Genomic DNA, 19,457 nt, shown 5'->3' on the forward strand with positions numbered 1-19,457 from the left:
AGACGTTCATACCTTAAGTTCCATCAACTTGTATGAGTCCATTCAAACCTGTTCTTAATGCAGCCCTCTCTAAATTATCTTTTTATAGAGTTTGCATAAGGCTCCACCTGACCATAGGTTTAATTCTGTACAGTAGATTTCATTAAAAATCTGGCAAATCCTAGATGTGAAAAAAAAATAGTTGTGCAAAAACCCAATTATCTTCTCAGCACTCAACATTCATAATACAAATTTCAAAGGAACTTTAATAAAAGAGGACAAAATACTTACCCTGGCATTTTGATTCCTGCCCATATGATCTTCAATCTCAAATTCTGCTTGAAATGGAATAAATAACATCTGAAAGGAGAGATGTTTGGCATAGCAAATCAAGCAAATTTTATCCAGGTATATACACAAAAGCTAGTGGAAGATTGCAACTTGAATTTTATTTTAATTTAATTTATTCAGTTTAGGCACTGCCCAACCCCAGACTGATTCTGGGTGACTCACAATAAAACCAAACAAGGTAGAAGATACAATATAAGTAGAACTATTTTTAAAAATTGGGGGAGGGGGGGGACAAAATGGTGAATCCGGCCAGCAACAGCAACACATGCAAATATATCTGACATGTTCCAACCACCTTAACCCAAAGCCTTGGAAAATATCCAGGTCTTGTTAATCCTTTTAGATAGTCCAGACAAGAAGCACAACAATGAATACTAGGTCTATCTTTATTGTAAGGTTACATTCACAGAATCGTACAAGTCTGAAAGTATTCCTCCCCTTCTTTCCTTTTACTGTCTGGAAAGCTAGGGAGAGTCCCTTCTGAAATGCTTCCCACATCCCCTCTGCTTCTGTGGTCTGAGATACCTTTTGCATGACAGTGCCTAGTCTGCGGCTCTTCCTCCTTTCTCCCAAGTTCATTCCCACATACCATTATAGGGTTTTAGGGCTTTATGGAACACCATCAGGGTGGGAATGATGTAAGTTGTTGGTCTTATTTAGCTATTAAATTTGGAGGTTTTTTTTTTTAATTCTCAAAATAAATTTGAAGAAATAATCTATTCTACTGGGTTTTTATCTATTTGTATCTCTCCAGTGTTCGAGAAGGGAGGGTAGAACATACACTTGCAAGAGACTTGGTTCCTGGAGATACTGTCTGCCTGTCAGTGGGAGACAGAGTTCCTGCAGACTTGCGCCTATTTGAGGTATGAAGTCAGTGACTCAGTGATTTAGTAAATAATAGAACTGACTACTCTTTAAACTTCTAACAATATACCTTCATAAGGTAATTTTAATTGCTGAATGCTATAATATTATATCAAGTAAAACTGTAAGACGAGCTATCTTATGCCCACTTTATTACCATTGATATTTCATTGCTATATACTTTTTCATCTGGTGGCTTATGAGACATTGGAACATCATATGTGATTATTTTTATAAATAATTGGGGAACAGTGGTGATGTTTACCTAAGGATTTAATGTAGGATGGTTGGATAAGTTGTTGATTGTTTTCAACAGATATCATTTATATTTCAAGACAGAATGTTTGTAGAGATTTCACTGTCAGTTCAAGAAGTTCAAATAGTTTTAATTTTGAGTAATCAGTCATCGTAGAGGGCTCATTGTGAATTTTCTAACAGCATTATTACATATTTTATTCCTCTTAGGCAAGTGAAATAATTTCAAAAGTAGGATTTGTTTCCCCAAAGCAATGTGTTAACTGGATACTGATTATACATGATAATCTAATCAGATTTCCTGTTGTTTGTGTGGTATGGTTTGTTAATATAAAATCAGGGAGATGAAACCTAAAGTGAGTTACACTAGAATCCTTGTATAATATAACATATTTGGGCACTTCAAATGAAATGGCTTTCTTTAAGCAACATTTCCATTCTTCTTAACATCCCTCGTCCCCCAATAGAAAAGTTAAGTCTCAAACTACTGAATAGAGCCACTACCATTTTAAAAGGTAGAATGTGTAATACAAATTTTATCTGTTTGCTCTCAAAGGCTATTGATCTCTCTATTGACGAATCGAGTTTGACAGGTGAGACAACTCCTTGCTCTAAATGCACTTCTCCCCAACCAGCTGCTACAAATGGAGATCTCACCTCAAGAAGCAATATTGCTTTTATGGGAACACTGGTTCGATGTGGAAAAGCCAAGGTATTTTTCGTCAAAGGATACCAAACTAATTTCTAAAAAATTAGGTCAGATACAGTATATAATATGTATTTATAAATATTTTCTTCAAATTGTGTACTGGAAAATATACTATAAATTCTTTCAGTTGCCTGTTTTGTAATATTATAGTATTGGAAAATGAATTGTTGACAACACTTTTATTACACTGTTTTAATTAAGATGGAATCATAACAACTGAAGTATATCTTTACATTATGAATAGTGTTTAAATCAATGCAAATAAGAGCTTAAATTAATCTCTGTATGTCAGATTCTGCAGAGCCACTTATTGCCTCTTGGTTGCTGGGATTCTTGCAAAGAATACTGGATCAGATCAACCTTGATTACATTTTGCAGTATGTTCCTGAGAATGTATTTTGAGGTTCAGTCAACATAGATAGTCCTGCCTTCACTGTTCAGAGTCCCTGAGTACTTGTTCCTATTTTTTCAAACATTTAAACTCTGGCAAACCAGGTTGGCTTCCTGGGTGAAGGAATTTAAACAATTTACTTCTACCCTTTTTGCCTTTGTTTTGTAGGGGATAGTTATTGGAACTGGCGAAAACTCTGAGTTTGGTGAGGTTTTCAAAATGATGCAAGCAGAAGAAGTAAGTAGCATTTCAAGAATAATATTAATATAAACCCTGACTGACTATTACATATGCAAAAATGATTTCATGGAACTTACTGTTGCTGAATAATTTCAAACTTGCACGCCAGGCTATTATCGGTACTCTTAAAACCTTTTATATCATTGCATATAAATGCTCTAGTACAGAAATGAGTCCAAACATTGCACTAAATTTGAAGTGGATACTAGCCTGAATTTAGATTCTTTAAGATTTAGGACTTAAGCCTTTATTTCTTTCATATCATAGTAGCCCTTTTAGAAAATACTGAGAGAAGAGGAGAAGAATGGATTGGCAACCATTCGATACGGGTGTAGGGTTTTTCTAAGGGGTTCTTTAAAACGGTTTTATCCTCTTAATTTTATCATGCATTTCAATGAATATGGAACAATTGTGCAAATTTAGTAAGTCAGTTTAATGAAATCAGCCTGACCGTTTTTTTTTTAACGAAGGCACCAAAGACACCTTTGCAGAGGAGCATGGATCTGCTAGGGAAGCAGCTTTCCTTGTATTCTTTTGGTATAATCGGTAAGAAATCAGTTAAGTTGTTGCGTGTTCCTGTTTTGGACATACTGACTGAGGGAAGGGGTGTTAATATTAGGACAAGGACTGAAGTTTAAAAGTTCTACTTATTTTTTATAGGAATAATTATGTTGGTTGGTTGGCTTCAAGGAAAACATATCCTTGACATGTTTACCATTGGTGTCAGGTAAGATTCTTAAATATTCTGTCACTACTACACTGTATGAAAAACGGATGTCTCGGCCTGAAACACAGAACTTACTTCAGGACTGCCCTGTATTGGGTAGATTCTGTTTCTGTGCAAATAAGTGAAAAAGATCCTAACTTTGCATGTACGCTGTTAAACTCTAAGCGTGCTGTGATATAGCAAAAAAAAAAAGTTTTGGGAGTTGTGACCTCAGCAAACATCTCAGAGTTAGGCAGTGCTGCTTACATTAAATTCTGGATCACCAAATAAGCTTGGCAGAATTACTGCAGGTCTTCTACTTTAGAGACCTCCAATTTGAAAAAAAAGAAAACAACAGTCAGCTCCCCACTCCTCTTTGAATGAAGTTCTTCATGAAATGTGTCTATGTTCCATTTTAACTTAGCCCTGTAAGTAATGCTTTTTTCCTGCATTTAATATTGACACATAACTTAACACATCCTTTTAATATTGCAGTTTAGCTGTTGCTGCCATCCCAGAAGGTCTTCCGATTGTCGTAACAGTCACATTGGCTCTTGGTGTCATGAGAATGGTAAAGAAACAAGCCATTGTCAAGAAATTGCCAATTGTTGAAACATTAGGTAAGATTAACTATAATGTATAAAACCGCTGTAAATATCTAGGGATAATTTAAAATGTGTAGTAAAGCAATTTGAGTACAAATGACAAGTCAATGGATAAAAGGCAGTGCCCCAGCATATCCAAAGTGTCCACTACAGCATTAAAGTATTGTAAAAATAAACCCTTATATTTCTGGAATAGTAAGTGTCTTATTTTTATGGGTATTAGTAAATATTCTTTTTTTTTACTGTGTTTAAAATTTGTAAGAAACATTCTGCATGCAGTTGAAATGGCAGACTTAAGCTTGAAATGTAGTTCAGTGATTAGCCCTTGTTTTTGGAAGAGCAAACATGCATTGAGCTGGTGCATTATTCAGCAGTGTGGCTGTTGGTCACAGCCAAATATTTGGATCATATTAAAAATAGCTTTAACTGTGTTTACTGCATTTCACAGTATATAGTATCTACATAGGTAACCTGTCCAATGGAAATTCTACTGTATTTATGTGATCAGAAGTTGTGGAATTTTCCTTAGGAGATATATCTAGCCTCCTTCATTTATGCTATTTTAATTGAAACAACAGTTCTAAAATCAAAGCATTGAATGACTGTATGCTATTAAGGAAATATTTGTCTAACGGCTGAAGTTTATATCAAACAGACAGAATGTTTGGTCTGGCAAAAAAGAAAGAATTCAGTATGTTCATCTGGAGAAAAATGGATGACCTCCTGTTTACTTGCCTTAACTAAATTCAGGAATCAGGAATAGATTTGGGCCTAAGAGCCAGTATCCTTTTGCTGCCCAGAGTATGTCATTAGGTCAGGCCCCAATCCAAAGCTCCACTCCAAAAATAATCAATCCAGATCATGAGGAGGATCCACTAAAAGATTCAGAAGTACTTTGAAAAGTCTCTTTCTTTGGAGCTGGTTCATGATAAGTCTTCATCTTCCCAAGTGGAAAAGGCACACAGTGGCTGTTTCAGAGCAATACTTGCAGGTCCTTCATCCAGGGTACCTGCAGGCAGTGCTTGTCAGCTTGGTCATCCCAGTTTTCCTCATAGGCAAAGGTGCAGAATGATGAAACCAGGTGCCCTTGCAATTGTTCCTGTTGGAACTTGAAAGGATAGCTCCAGCACTAATGGTAAAACTTTGGGGGAGGAGGTGGGGGCTCTCTTTAGAGATGAACTGACCTGAGAGTCTAGAGTAGACCTGTGAGATAAGCTAATGTCACAGGTTGGCTTAGATTATGGGAAGTTTCCTATCCCTGGCTTAAGCAAAGATTCTTTCCTGTTATTTTGGCTTCTGGACAGAGATTCTTCTCTTGCATTCCATTATTTTGTACAAATCTGGCAGAGCTATTACGTGATGATATCATTTATGCTTTTCAGGATGTTGCAATGTGATTTGTTCAGATAAAACTGGTACGCTGACAAAAAATGAAATGACTGTTACTCATATATTCACAGCAGATGAACTACATGCTGAGGTACGTGATAAGCAATGTGAGCATCAGTAGCAGATATTCTTTGTTTAGTAGAGTGTAATGGTTCTGAAAAATTTAAATCTTTGCTTTAAATCTTTTTCCTAGGGGCTGGTTGTTATTAGAGAAAATTGACTTCAGTAGCTAATGGATGGTTGTTTCAAAACTATATATTTATATTGATGACTGTTATTATTATGGAAGAGGAAAAGCTCTAGTTAAGTATCACAGATTAAGAAGTTTTCAGTGCAGAAATTATTTTGGAAATTTTGGTATTGAAGGAAATGTTCACTTTTTTCAGAGAGAGGTTATGAAGAAAGTCCTCAAACTGTTTTGATAGCAATAACAGAAGCATTGCTTTCTGCAGGTTCTGTAATGTCTTACAGCAAGCAAACTGAATCATGCCTTTTAGGGAATACTAAGATTAATGTTTCACAAGTCATGTCTACTTTTCTTAGATTATTTTTAAGATCATAAAGGAAAAAATAAACAAATGGCTGCAGTTGTAATAATTGTGCTGATTATTTTGTCCCAGGTTACTGGAGTGGGCTATAATAGATTTGGAGAAGTCATTGTTGAAGGTGATGTTGTTCATGGATTTAGCAAACCATCTGTTGGCAGAATTGTTGAGGTAAGCCTTGCATTGAAAAAGTACTATCTTCTGAAATAGAGGCACTTGTTTATTACAGTAACATTTGTTTTCCTCCTTCATAGGCTGGGTGTGTGTGCAATGATGCTATAATTAGAAACAACACTTTAATGGGAAAACCAACTGAAGGAGCCTTAATTGCACTTGCTATGAAGGTAGGAAGTACACTGAAGCAACAGGGGTGATAGTAATATAAAAATATAGGATGATATGTATTCCCAAAAAATACATATGGTGAGCTGTGATTCTATTATTGTTCTTGTTGTTTTGGACAAATAATATTTCAGCCTAACAAAGGTATTGTAATATAAGTTTTTATTAGCTGAAGCCTACTATAAAAGATGAAGCAATGCAAGACAAAGTAATATATGTGCATATAAACACATATTATATATAGACCATAAATAAACACATAATGCAATCCAGTGAATAAAATCCAATTTAAGAAGCCTATTCTGAACTAGCAGTTTCTAGCAGGTGGTGAGTAGGCATAGCAAGAACCTTAAAAAGTCCTTTTATTCTGATTATTCTTTTATAGTGAACCAGAAATATTTCGCATTTTTTGGAATCAAAATACCAAAATTTCAAATTCAGCTATCTTTGTTGATTCATATAGATTTGTCCATGGAATTTTGAAAACAGGACCTTTTAATTTCATTTGTTAGGTTGTTGTAAACTAATGACTCAGTTAAGATGTTGTTTGAGTTATAATGAATAGTTGATGATTCTGAAGTCTCTAGCATTTGAAATGGTTTTAGAATGAGTAAGACCTTTGATATTAACTGTTGTACAACTTAGGCATTAGTATTTTTTGAAAAAAGAAAAATATTTCAGGCATTGGCAATGTAGGAAAATACACTATGGATAGAATGAAAGAACCAGGTGGAAAATGTATTTGATTGAATACAAGTGTAGTAAAGTTCAGAGTGTGTTCAACTACAGATGCTGAAGAAACCAACAATGTAAAGATATGTTTTTGTTCTGTAACAATTAGGATTTTTAATCTGGAACATTTTGAGTTGCTTTTTATTGCCTTAAGATAGCATCTTGACAATTAGAGAAGTGTTTATAGGATTGTAGCTTTATTTAAAGTACCACCAAAAGTCCTTTTATACAAATGTTTTAAGGTTGGGCCCTGTGAATGTTGTTTCTGTTATGCAAAATTTCAGTTACATTCTGTTTAAAATTTTTATAATTAGTGTACAGTAATTTCAACTCTTGATTCTTTTAATCAAAGTATAACATTCTTTGACAAGGATTATTAACCTGCATAAACAATTAAACAGTGATTCTTGGCTCTGCTAAAATATGCCTCCCCCTTCACAAAAAACATGTCTGGATTTTGTGTAATTCAGGTAGAGCATCTAGAAAATTTGGAAAAATAGATATATTGACTCTCACTATAGTCTAACATTTGCTAAGAGATTTTACTAAGAGAATTTGAAAGTGGACTATCTAACTATAGTTACAGTTTTGCTAAGAAAAATTACTAAAGGAAATTAAAAGTAAACAACATTGTGAACACAATTAAAAGAAATAAATGAAGCTTAATATGTAGATAATATATAGAGAGAGAGTATGTAAAATGAGTAGATTATACATTGCCAGAAGGAAATACAGCAGTAGGTTAGAAGAATTGAAAATGTCTTTTGTTTTCATAGATGGGTTTAGATGGAATACAGCAGGATTACATAAGGAAATCAGAATATCCTTTCAGTTCTGAGCAAAAATGGATGGCTGTTAAATGTGTACATAGAACCCAACAGGTATGCCCATTACTGAACTTTCAGTGGGATCTAATATTTTCCTTCAACCTATTTTTTTCACATGCAGTGATAGAGTTCTGCTCCTGTGTAGTTATACTTCATATTAGAGTGAAGGTAACATTATAAGCATAATTACTTGAGAGAAAGAAGCTGTAAGTAAATCCAGCTGAAGCTGATGTGTTACTGGCATATCATGTCTAGTATTGCAGCACCCTTTTCAGTGCATCACTTGTAATAATGTATCACTTGGCCCAGCATGGTTTAATTAAATAAATAAAAAGAAAGCTTTGCGGGGAAGATTTGTTGTGCTGTCTGATGCTGTCGTTAAACAAATATGAGAACTAGTGTGGGAGAATGATTAAAATGTTGGCCTGGAGAGACCACGATTCACATCCCTATTCAGACATGAACTCAGGGATGACTTTTGTGCAGTTACTTTCTCTCAGCCCAACATAATGAAGAAGGCCATTGTTGTGAGGATAAAATGACTGCTCTGAGGAATACTGCTTTGAGCTTCCTAGAGGAAAGGCAGAATGTAATTGTAAGAAAATAGTAAGAAACATAATACAGTGGTACCTCGGGATACGAACGCCTCTACTAACGAACTTTTCGGGTTATGACCAGCTCCGGCTGCAAAAATTTACCTCGATGTGCGAACTCCGCCTCGGGGTACGGTCATTTTTCCGCCCTGACACGTGGTCCGTGCCCATTTTTCCGCCCCTGACATGTGGTCCGCGGCCATTTTCCCGCCCCTGACATGTGGTCCGCAGCCATTTTCCCACCCCGCTGCGCGGCGCCCGGCCGTTTTCCCGCCCCGCCGCGCGGTGCCCGTCCGTTTTCATGCCCTGCCGTGCGGCGCCTGGCCGTTTTCCCGCCCCTGACGAGTGGTTTGCGGACGCCAGAACGGATTAACGGTAATTACATTGAACCTTATGGGAAAATTTGCTTCGGGGTGCGACCACATTCGGAGGGCGGAACGGATTAACTGGATTTACATTGAACCCTATGGGGAAATTTGCGTCGGGTTACGACCAACTCGGGATATGCCCAGAGTCACGGAATGGATTAAGTTCATATCCTGAGGTGTCACTGTACAATAAAAAGGAGGATAAGAAACAGAGAGAATGTAATTTCTCTTAAGAGTCCTTTGTATTGGAAGTCTATATTTTCATTTTATATCCTCTAAAGAATTCAGTTCTTCAAGTTAAATGATGCAGAAACAATATAGGTAGTCCTTGGGTTATGATGGCAGCTGGGACTGGAACTTTGATTGCTAAGCAATGTGGTTGTAAAGTGCGATGTCACGTGACTGCATCGCTTAGTGATGGCAATCCTGGCAGTCCTCATTGCTGTTGTAACCACAGGACCGTGTGGGTCATTAAGTGGGAAGAGGCAGAAGTTCCAGGCAGGCAGGTCAGCTGGTGAGAGCTGTGGGCAGGCAGTTGAGTGCTTGCGTGCTTTGGCAAGAGTGGGAGCGACTTCCGACTTCTTGCCGGCTTCCCCATTAACTTTGCTTGTGGGAAGCTGGCAGGGAACATCAGAAATTATGATCATGTGACTGTGGCTCACTGTGGCGTAATCGTGAGTTGGGTGCCGAGTGCCAAGATTGTGATCACATGACCATGGGGGACACTGCGGGAGCCAGAACTCTGAGGACCCATCATAAGTCCCCCTCGTTCAGTGCTGTTGTAACTTGAGCAGTTGCTGAATGAGTGGTCATAACTTGAGGACTACCTGTATTTCTATAGCCTAGGTGTGCTTATAAACTGGGGAAACAAACTGCTTCATTTTGTCCTTAAGCAGGGGTAATATTACCTCACTAATGTAGAAATTATATGAAGGATAGTCTTACCTTTATAAGGGCAGTGAAATCAAAGTAGAATACACTTGATTACTGGCAAACTGAAAAAAGGGTTGAGGCAGAAAACAGGGCAGCATATGAATGAAGCCCTGAGCAGCCTCTCTCTGGAGTGCCCCATGGTTCACTGATGACCTTCTGTAGTAGAAGTGGCAGAAGAATTGACTAGATGTCATTGGCAGCAGATGAAAAGCATATCTGACTAAATCCAGGTTCAGATGTACATTGTTGTTATAAGAGTAATGAAGTGTTGATACTTGTTTCATCAACAGAATGTCATTCAGCAGCCTTGCTTAATGTGATTGGCTTCCTGTTGGAGGAGGGAAGGAGGAAAGAGCTGGCTGCTGTGGCTTGTTTGTTAGACATTTAATCACATATGCTTGGAGCTGGATATGACATGGACAGAATCCAGTGATATGACTGGGGTGTCATCTTGGCAGGTTTTCTGAGATTCTTTTAAGCCAGTGGACTCTGAGGAAGTGGACAGGACCGACTGTAGCATGAGAGTAGCCACCTATGCATTTGATTCCTGTTCCTCCTGGCTGACTAGCTGCCAAGGAGGAGGTGAGTCTCTGAATCTGAGAGGTGGTGAATGTTTTGTTAAAGGAGGGAGTTGTGCCAGTTGCCTTGAAAAAGGTGATTATACACTCCTTCCTGAAGCTGTCCTTCAATCAAGGGACAACTACCTCCCTGTTTCTGACCTTCCTTTTCTTGGAAAGGTCCTGGAGAAGGTGGTAAGCACCCAGTTAAAGAGGAACCTGAATGAATCAGATTGTCACTATGCATGCCTGTGGTAGGGGAGAGAATGTGCATTAGTTGCTTTTATGGATGACCTGCAAAAGGATCTTGATAAAGAGAATGCGGCCTTCAGCACGCTTAATCATATTATTTTTCTGGAGCTTTTGCAGGGATTAAATATTGAAGGCATCTCTGTATTACAGTGGTTCTGCTCCTTCCTTCCAACCCCTGCAAAATGGAGTGGTTGTTTGTTTGTTCAGAAGCACCATGGTAGTTCCAGTATTGATTCTGGATAGAGTCATAATCTCCCTAAAGGAGCAAGTTGTTTATTTTAGGGAGTATTCTTACTTCAGCAGCAGGTAGAGGTTATGGCTAAGGGAACCTTTTCTTGTCTATAGCTGGGGCACCAGCACCAATCATTTTTGGAATAGAATGTGCTAGTCATAGTTACTCACTTCAAACACTCAACCACCTCATGTTTGGATTACCGTAATTTACTCAATTTAAGGCTATAATTGAAGACTATTGGGAAACCACACTTGATACAAAATGCAGTTGCCTACTTGCTGATAGATGAAAGCCTTTTAGTAGGTTAATATCTATATTGCAGGTACTACATTGGTGGCCAGTAGGTTTGGGGTTACTATTCAAACTTCAGGTTATTATCTATACAGCCTTTTATGGCTTGAGTCCCAGGTATCTGAGAGGTTATCTGCTCTAAGTAAAATATGATCATCTGTGGCATGTAAGCTGGGTCAGGGGCTTCTTGTGTATTCCTGAACCTCAAGAAGTGAGGGGTCTGGATTCTAGAGGCAATCTTTCTCTGTGGCAGCCCTGAAAGAGCTGTCCTTGAGGTCAGGATGGCTCTTATTGATTTAATCTTTATGAAGTAAGATAATTCTTTTAGAAGGCTAGGTTATTGGCCTTAGAATGGTTGGCTTTTAGTTGCTACCCTTTATTGTTATATTTTTATGATTTGTGGTTTTATTATGTAAGCTGCCCAGAGAATATGACTGGGATGGTATGTAACTGAAATAAATAAATAATTGCATAAATACATAATATTCTTTTAGGACAAACCAGAGATTTGCTTTATGAAAGGTGCTTATGAGGAAGTAATTCGATACTGTACAACGTATAATAACAAAGGGCACAGCTTACCGCTTAACCAACAACAAAGAGATCTCTATCAGCACGAGAAAGCGTCTATGGGCTCTGCGGGACTTAGAGGTAATGCTAGGACTCATGATTCTGTCCGCACCTGAGGATTGTGATTTGAAAATAAATTACTGGCTCTGCTCAGTGAGAGGCTTCTGAGCAAGCCTGTTCCATACAGTAGTGATGTCATTTTAATGTTTTCCCCCAGAATATAAAGAGGGAATTAGTTGAAGGAGACTGAGTTAAGTTAAAGTATTTAAGTCTCAGTTTAATCAGGGAACTAGTTTTATAGCACCAACTTATGTATTTGTATTCAAAATTGAGTTGTGAATACTTAAAGTAAGTCTGACTAAATGCTGTATGGAATAAAACTTTAGATTAAAGAGAACGACTAAATTAGGAGGAGAGCAGAAATACACATCTTTGTAATAATTTTCCTCACAGGTTAGGAAAACACATTGGTTTTGTTTCTTGTTATATTGACGCTAATTGATTGCTTATAAAAAACAAATACTGTTTTTTGGAAACATTTGAAGTCTCTGAGATATCATGCTCAGGCATCTGTGCATTTTACTGTAATCTTCTATCAATGTTCTTTCTCTCATAATTGAAGAAAAGTGACTATATATTTTCTGTTTTAAATTGGTGGCACAGCTAACGGTACTGTTTCTTTTCTTTTGAAAGTTCTGGCTTTAGCTTCTGGTCCTGAGCTTGGACAGCTATCCTTCCTGGGTCTGGTTGGAGTTATTGATCCTCCTAGAACGGGTGTAAAAGAAGCCGTTGCTGCACTTATTACTTCAGGAGTTGCAGTAAAAATGATCACTGGGGATTCACAGGAGACTGCAGTTGCCATTGGTACGAACGGAGATTTTTTTTTTCCTTCTGTGAATTTTTGTTAGTAATTATCTTGCCAGTACATACTGTATGTGAGTTTTCCATTGATTTTGAAACCAGGGGCAGGAGTTACTAAACCAAACCCATCGAGCCTAAGGCAACTTTTTAGCTTGCCTGTTTGTTTTTTTCCAAGCAGCCCCATCAGTGCATGACAAAGCAATTTATAAATTGAGGATAGCTCCAGAAATACATCATGAACATGAATTCAACATGAAGCTTAGTTATTCATAGTAAAAAACAAAAACCACTGAGCAAGTATAAGCATCTTGCATTACCATAAACGGTTGTTTGGATAATGGCCAATAAAGTTTGTTTTTAAAAGGTTTTAATGCTATGTTTATAAAGAGTAGAGTAAAAACACCATGTGTGGGACTTTTTCAAAATAAAAAAAATGCATTCCATGTCCTTCTGGGTTACATTTATTGAAATGCACACATTTTTTTCTTTATTATTGTTGCCATTTCCACATTTAACACATTTCCTTTATATATATATGTAATAAACTTTGTTTTCATATATAACTGCAGCAATGATCACTGGGGATTCACAGGAGACTTCAGTTATATAAATAATTTATATAAAATATATAAATGCTGCAGTTATCATATATGAAAACAAAGTTCCATGACTTTTTTCTAACTGTGTGTATCTGGGTGTACACACACACACACATATATACATACACACACACACACACACACACATACAGACATATAAATATATAATTTTTATTAAAGATTTTTAAAAAGGAAGATAAAATTAATACAACTATATAAAGTAAGAAAAAGAAAAGAGAAAGAATTCAGAGAGAAAGCTGAAAGTGCAAGGAAGGAAAAAAAAAGAAAAATAGAAAAGAAAGAAAAAAGTAGCTTCCAATCTTATTTACAGCAATTATACATACAATTATAAATTTACCTCTTACTCTATGGTTACAACATAACTCTCTTTTTTCTATAATCTATCCTGTCTAATCATCAAAACCATAAATGATAAGTTCATTTCTTCCTATTTTATGCAAAAGTCCATAAGGGGGTTCCAGTCAGCAATAAACATATTGTCTTTTCTCTGATCAAAGAAGTCAATTTAGCCATCTCAGCAAGTTCTGTCATCTTCACCAACCATTCTTCCATTGTGGATAGTGCCAAATCTTTCCATCTTTGTGCATACAATAATCTTGCTGCAGTTATCATATATGAAAACAAAGTTCCATGTCTTTTTTCTAACTATTTGTCCATCAATCCCAAAAGAAAAACCTCTGGCCTCAATTGTGTATTTAAAATTTTTAAAATCCTCTGAATCAGTGTGTGTATTTGAATCCAGAATTTTCTAGCTTTTTTACACATACACCAAATATAATAAAATGTCCCTTCTTCTTGTTCACATTTCCAACATAAATTTGGAGTGCCTTTACACATTCTAGACAATTTATCTGGTGATATATATCAATGGTACATCATTTGATAAAAAAATTCTTTAAGATTATAACATAGTGTAAATTTCAATACTTTTAACCACATATTTTCCCATTGTTCCATCTGTATATTATAACCAAAATTTTTACCTCACTTTATCATACATTCTTTCATTTGTTCTTCTATTTCAAATTTCAGTAAAAGTTTATACATTTTAGCAATTACATGTTCATCATTTGTACACAATTCTATTTCAAACTCAGTCTTACAATGTTCAAAACCATAAATTCTTTTGTCTACTTTAAATCTTTCTAATAATTGTAAATAAGAGAGCCATTGACAACTATATCCCTCTGTCCTTCTTTTGATTTTATTTTACATTCTTCTTGACAAAATTCTAGTATCTCACGATAAGTTAGCCATTTGGGTTTGCCTATTATTTCTTGTCTATAAAATGCTTCTTGTATTGAGAGCCACAGGGGTGTTTTTGGGTACAACCTGGGTTTGTTCAGTATCTTTTTGCATATGATTAGATAACAAAATGATTACTGAAAATTTAGTAATTCCGCTGTATCCAAGTCCACTGTGTCTTTTAATTGTAATAGCTAAGTAATTTTCTTTTCTTTTCTTTTTCTAGCCAGTCGCTTGGGATTGTATTCCAAAAACTCTCAATCAATCTCGGGTGAAGAAGTAGACACATTGGATATACAGCAACTTTCACAAATAGCCCCTAAGGTTAATTAAAAATTGAGGGCATGTGGTCTTGGAGGGTAGAGAATTCTTGAGTTTGTACAGTAGTAGATTTCAGTTCTTTATAATTTAAGAAACTATATATATTGCTTATGCTTATATATATTAATGTGTAACTACCTAGTTAGAGAGCTAAAAAATGATTTTTGTACTTCCTTATAGCTTCTGATTTTTTTTGTTAGAAGGTATGAAACAAATAAACATGGTTGTATGTATCCAACCATACAGCCATGTTTATTTGTTTCATACCTTCTAACAAAAAAAATCAGAAGCTATAAGGAAGTGTGAACATTTTACAGAAGACAGTGACATTTGACAAAATTGTGCAAATGTAAAATATCCTCTCTTTACCCAGAGGATACTGTTCTTTTATTATCTGAGGAATTATTTTTTTATATTTCAGTATAACTTAGAATGGTTTAACAGGGTTTTTTGTTTTTTGTCTCCTTTACTTAATGCATCCCATAAGGTGATTATGATTCCATATTACTTTACAGGAAGAAAGCAATTTTGTCCTTCTGTTAATCTCTTTACACACCTATGGATGCTAAGTGCTATTACTGTATACTTTTTACAAATGTCTATAAACCCAATTTATGTCCCAAGCCTGCTCTTTTCCCAGGAAGGTCTTTAGAGTAATGTGTGGATGCATAATATAACTGGGTCATTTGCTAAGTTTGTGTCCTGAACTATAGGTTTGCAAGCAAGCTTTGCAATTTGGTAAAGGGTGCTGATTTCATTTTGCCTTGTTTAAATTTTTTAATAATGAAAAAAAACTCAGTGGGCTTTCTTGACTCTAAAATTTTCTTTTCGTTGTATAGAATCACATATATTTTCTAGTGAGCAGATTCTCCCTTTAAGTGTTCCCTGAAAGTGGAAATAGTGTCATTGTAGGGTTTTGGAGTATTTAACAAAAATGTGTTCTTTCTCTGGGGCCATTTTAGTGCACTGCAAGAGAGAATAAGGAGAAGTGGGGAGAGTAAGAGAAACTAGGTAGGCCATATGAATGTAGTAGAAGACGAAGAAGTAGAATATTTGGAGCTGGAAAACAATCTTCTTCCCTTTTGTGCTTGCATGGCTCTGTAGGCAAGAGATTAACATTGTAAAGCCTAATTTTTACAATAGTTAAAACCTTAATGTTTCCACCTCTTAGGTAGCAGTTTTCTACAGAGCCAGCCCCAGACATAAACTGAAAATTGTTAAGGTAGGTATCTGCCTTCAAAACAAACGTTCTTTAATTCAAAAAATGACCAGCTGAAATTCTTTAGAGCTCTTCAAGAGAACGCTGCTATTCAGGTTGAATGGCAACATTAAAAGTAATCTGGGACAATTAAATTTAAAAAAATTAAAATGTTTTCCTTGAAATACTGGTTTATGCCAATCAGTATTTTTGTGATAGATTTCCGAAAACAAAATTAAATGATAACTTTTGGTAAAATACTAATAGATTTATCTCATATGTGTGTGAAAGAGCTCATGAAGTCTTTTGCTTTGCAAAAGGTAGCAGGCAACATTTAAAAGCATGTGTTCATTGTAAAATCTTAGACTGGTAAAATATTTTGACATAATTGGAGGTGTTTTTTTTTCCCTTAGTCACTTCAAAATAATGGTGCGGTAGTTGCTATGACAGGTGATGGAGTGAATGATGCTGTAGCACTAAAAGCTGCTGATATTGGAGTTGCAATGGGGCAGACTGGCACTGATGTTTGTAAAGAAGCAGCTGATATGATCCTGGTGGATGATGACTTTCAAACAATAATGTACGTTTGAATTATAGGGCCATTCTGCATGCTACATAATAATTTTATTACCTGCATGGTGTCATTTGTTTAGACAAGTAATTGATATTCCATCGAACAATCCTGTTCAAAATCATCAAGTATGATTCACAAAAGGAATTCATGGTTGGGAAACATGAAATGAAATGTCATTTTACTTCTGTAATTTTAATTTTGAAGCTCTTCCAGTTAAACTACTCAAGTTAATTTTTTAAAAATTAAATGTACAGTGGAACCTCGGGTTATGAATTTAATTCGTTCCGTGACTCTGGTCGCACCCCGAATTGGTCGCAACCCGAAGGAAATTTCCCCATAAGGTTCAATGTAATTACCGTTAATCCGTTCTGGCGTGGAGGACAGGGAGGCGGCTATTGCTTGGAGGGAGAGTCCCCCTCCCTATGACCACGTGTCAGGGGCGGAAAAATGGTCGCGGACCACGTGTCAGGGGCGGAAAAATGGCCGCGGACCACGTGTCGGGGCAGAAAATGGCCGCGGACCATGTGTCAAGGGCGGAAAAATGGCCGCGGACCACGTGTCGGGCGGAAAATGGCCGCAGACCACGTGTCGGGGCGGAAAAATGGCCACGGGCCATGTGTCAGGGGCGGAAAATGGCCGCGGACTGTGTCACGGGAGGGAAAATGGCTGCGTATCCTGTTCGTACCCCAAGGTGGAGTTCGCAAACCGAGGTAAATTTTTGCGGCTGGAGCTGGTCGTAACCCGAAAAGTTCGTTAACAGAAGCGTTCGTAACCCAAGGTACCACTGTATTTAAAATATATGTACATAATACTGGAAGCAAATGTTATGATAGGGCCATCTATACCATCCTTGACATTATATTTTTACCTTCTGAAACATTGTTAAAAAACTGAAATAGTAGTGACTTTTATGACATCATAGGAGAATTGCCATGTTAGTCTATTGTAGCCAAAAATGAGGAGGAATCTGGTAGCACCTTTTCAGACTAACATAATGAAAAGGCATAAGGTCACACTTCACTTCATCAAATGCATGGAGTGGCTCAACTGATACAGGGTTTAAATTGGGATGGGGGAGGAAAGGGAGGGGAAGACAGGGTAGTTACGTAGATGCAGGTTACATCCATAGTAAATACCTTGTCAATTAACTGTTGTGATGTGTTAAAAACCTATTGTGTTTGTTGAGACCTTCTGAGATAGCTTGAAATCTTTTGGTGTATGTGAGTTCAGCAGTCTCTTTTGTGCTGGTAAAGTTTATTCCAAAGTAACTACTTTGAGATCTGCACTGAATGCCCTGGAAGGTTAAAATGCTCTGCTATTACCTGTCTTTGTTCTGAGTCCTGATATCAAACTTGTGTCCATTAATTTTTTTGTGCAAGGTCTGGCCTATTTGCCCTACATAGAATCCAAAGGGGCATTGTTGCAGACAATGGCATGTCTCACGTTAGAGGAAAAGCATCTAAAGGTGCTTCTAATCTAGTGTATGAAGTTTGGGGGCCTATGATGAAGCTGTTGGTGTAAATGTGTGGGCAAGTGGGAGTTTGTTGCTGGGGTTGTTCTATATTAGGCCCACAACAAACAAAAATGGAGGAATATGCTATGTAATGTCAGCAGACCCATACCATCTATGGCTGCAAACTGGTTATGCTGTGGGTTTTTACAAGATGCAGACTAAAGACTTCAAATTCAAGATTCCCATGTTAGCATCATTGTTCTGTTGCTTGTTGCTTGTGAGTATCCATTTCAGTTGGTTGTCTGCATACAAGTATGGACCTGCCACCTAGTGCCTGAGAAAGTGCATTGTCATTATCTAGTATGGGTTGTAGCTTCTTAATAAAGTGTTTGAGTGGCTTAAGCTGTGAGCTATAGGTGACAGCCAGTTGTGCTTTGTTGTTTGATTTTTGTGATCTGTCTTTTAATAGGTCCTCCCTGGGAATCAGTTTGGCTCTATTGATTTGTCTGTTGATCTCATTGGGTGGGTAGTTCAGTCTACTGAATGTCTGGTTTAATTTCATTAGTTGAGCATCTCTGTCAAATGTAGTTGTAGCATAGAGTTTGATTCTAAACAATAGATTTGGTGGTGTGTTATCGTTGGAAGCAGGAAGCATGTATATATGCATGGCAATCTATAGCCTTCCTGTATAACATAGTGTTTATGTGTCTATTGTGTAGTTTTACTGTGTCATCAAGGAAGTGGATTTGCTATGTAGACAGGTACAGGCTAAGATTGATGATGGGGTTGAAGTTGTTGAGGTCTTGATGTAATTTAATGAGAGATTATTTTCTGTGGGCCCAGATGATGAAAAGGTCATTGAAGAATCTCAAGTAAAATAGGCAAAAGCTTATGGCTTTTAATAAAATTTGTTAGTTGTATAAGGTGCTATCATATACCTTCTGATTTTGGTGACCAAATTCATATTTTTTGGGGTTTTTTTTAGATAACACAAAACTTAAAATACCTTAAATTGTCATAAGCATTGAGTTTTCAGGATGCTGTCCAACTATTTACTTTTTCAGTGTTCATTTTTTAAAGCATTTTATCTTTGTTTTTGTATTTCAGGTTTGCTATTGAAGAGGGTAAAGGAATTTATAATAATATTAAAAATTTTGTTAGATTTCAACTTAGCACGTAAGTTTAAAAGCACAATGTCAGCTGTTTCCTATTATAAATTTTGTTTACACGATCATTTGCACAGAAGTTTGCATGTCTAATTTTGAAATAAATTGAATTTGGCAATGCTTTTTGTGCCATGTTTTTTGCTCTTCAGCCCTAACTGCAAGGCTTCCTAGTCATGATTCTAACTAATAAATTCACTGTCATATCTGCAGCTGGCAGCTCAAATCTGTGTATAATTTATTGCACATAAGATTTTGAACAAAATATTTGCACAGCAGAAACTTAAT

General features: G+C 36.6%; 1 protein-coding gene across 4 annotated transcripts in view; it reads left to right on the plus strand.

Annotated features, from left to right (window-relative positions):
* ATP2C1 (ATPase secretory pathway Ca2+ transporting 1) overlaps positions 1-19,457 on the plus strand; it is a 45,219-nt gene that overhangs the window by 18,504 nt on the left and 7,258 nt on the right. For all 4 annotated transcript variants that reach the window (XM_007438529.4, XM_007438530.4, XM_025173396.2 and 1 more), the window contains 16 exons: positions 1,085-1,193; positions 2,006-2,161; positions 2,718-2,786; positions 3,260-3,335; positions 3,450-3,516; positions 3,991-4,115; positions 5,483-5,580; positions 6,110-6,205; positions 6,289-6,378; positions 7,885-7,989; positions 11,659-11,815; positions 12,428-12,598; positions 14,687-14,784; positions 15,953-16,003; positions 16,393-16,559; positions 19,114-19,182. In XM_007438529.4, coding sequence (XP_007438591.1) covers positions 1,085-1,193; positions 2,006-2,161; positions 2,718-2,786; positions 3,260-3,335; positions 3,450-3,516; positions 3,991-4,115; positions 5,483-5,580; positions 6,110-6,205; positions 6,289-6,378; positions 7,885-7,989; positions 11,659-11,815; positions 12,428-12,598; positions 14,687-14,784; positions 15,953-16,003; positions 16,393-16,559; positions 19,114-19,182 — 1,704 coding nt within the window. The remainder of the gene's footprint in view (positions 1-1,084; positions 1,194-2,005; positions 2,162-2,717; positions 2,787-3,259; positions 3,336-3,449; positions 3,517-3,990; positions 4,116-5,482; positions 5,581-6,109; positions 6,206-6,288; positions 6,379-7,884; positions 7,990-11,658; positions 11,816-12,427; positions 12,599-14,686; positions 14,785-15,952; positions 16,004-16,392; positions 16,560-19,113; positions 19,183-19,457) is intronic.

The sequence above is a fragment of the Python bivittatus genome, unplaced genomic scaffold (genome assembly GCF_059951505.1).
Source record: "Python bivittatus isolate LINGU-HERP-01145 unplaced genomic scaffold, Pbiv_v1 ctg000610_np1212, whole genome shotgun sequence".
NCBI classification, from domain to species: domain Eukaryota; kingdom Metazoa; phylum Chordata; class Lepidosauria; order Squamata; family Pythonidae; genus Python; species Python bivittatus.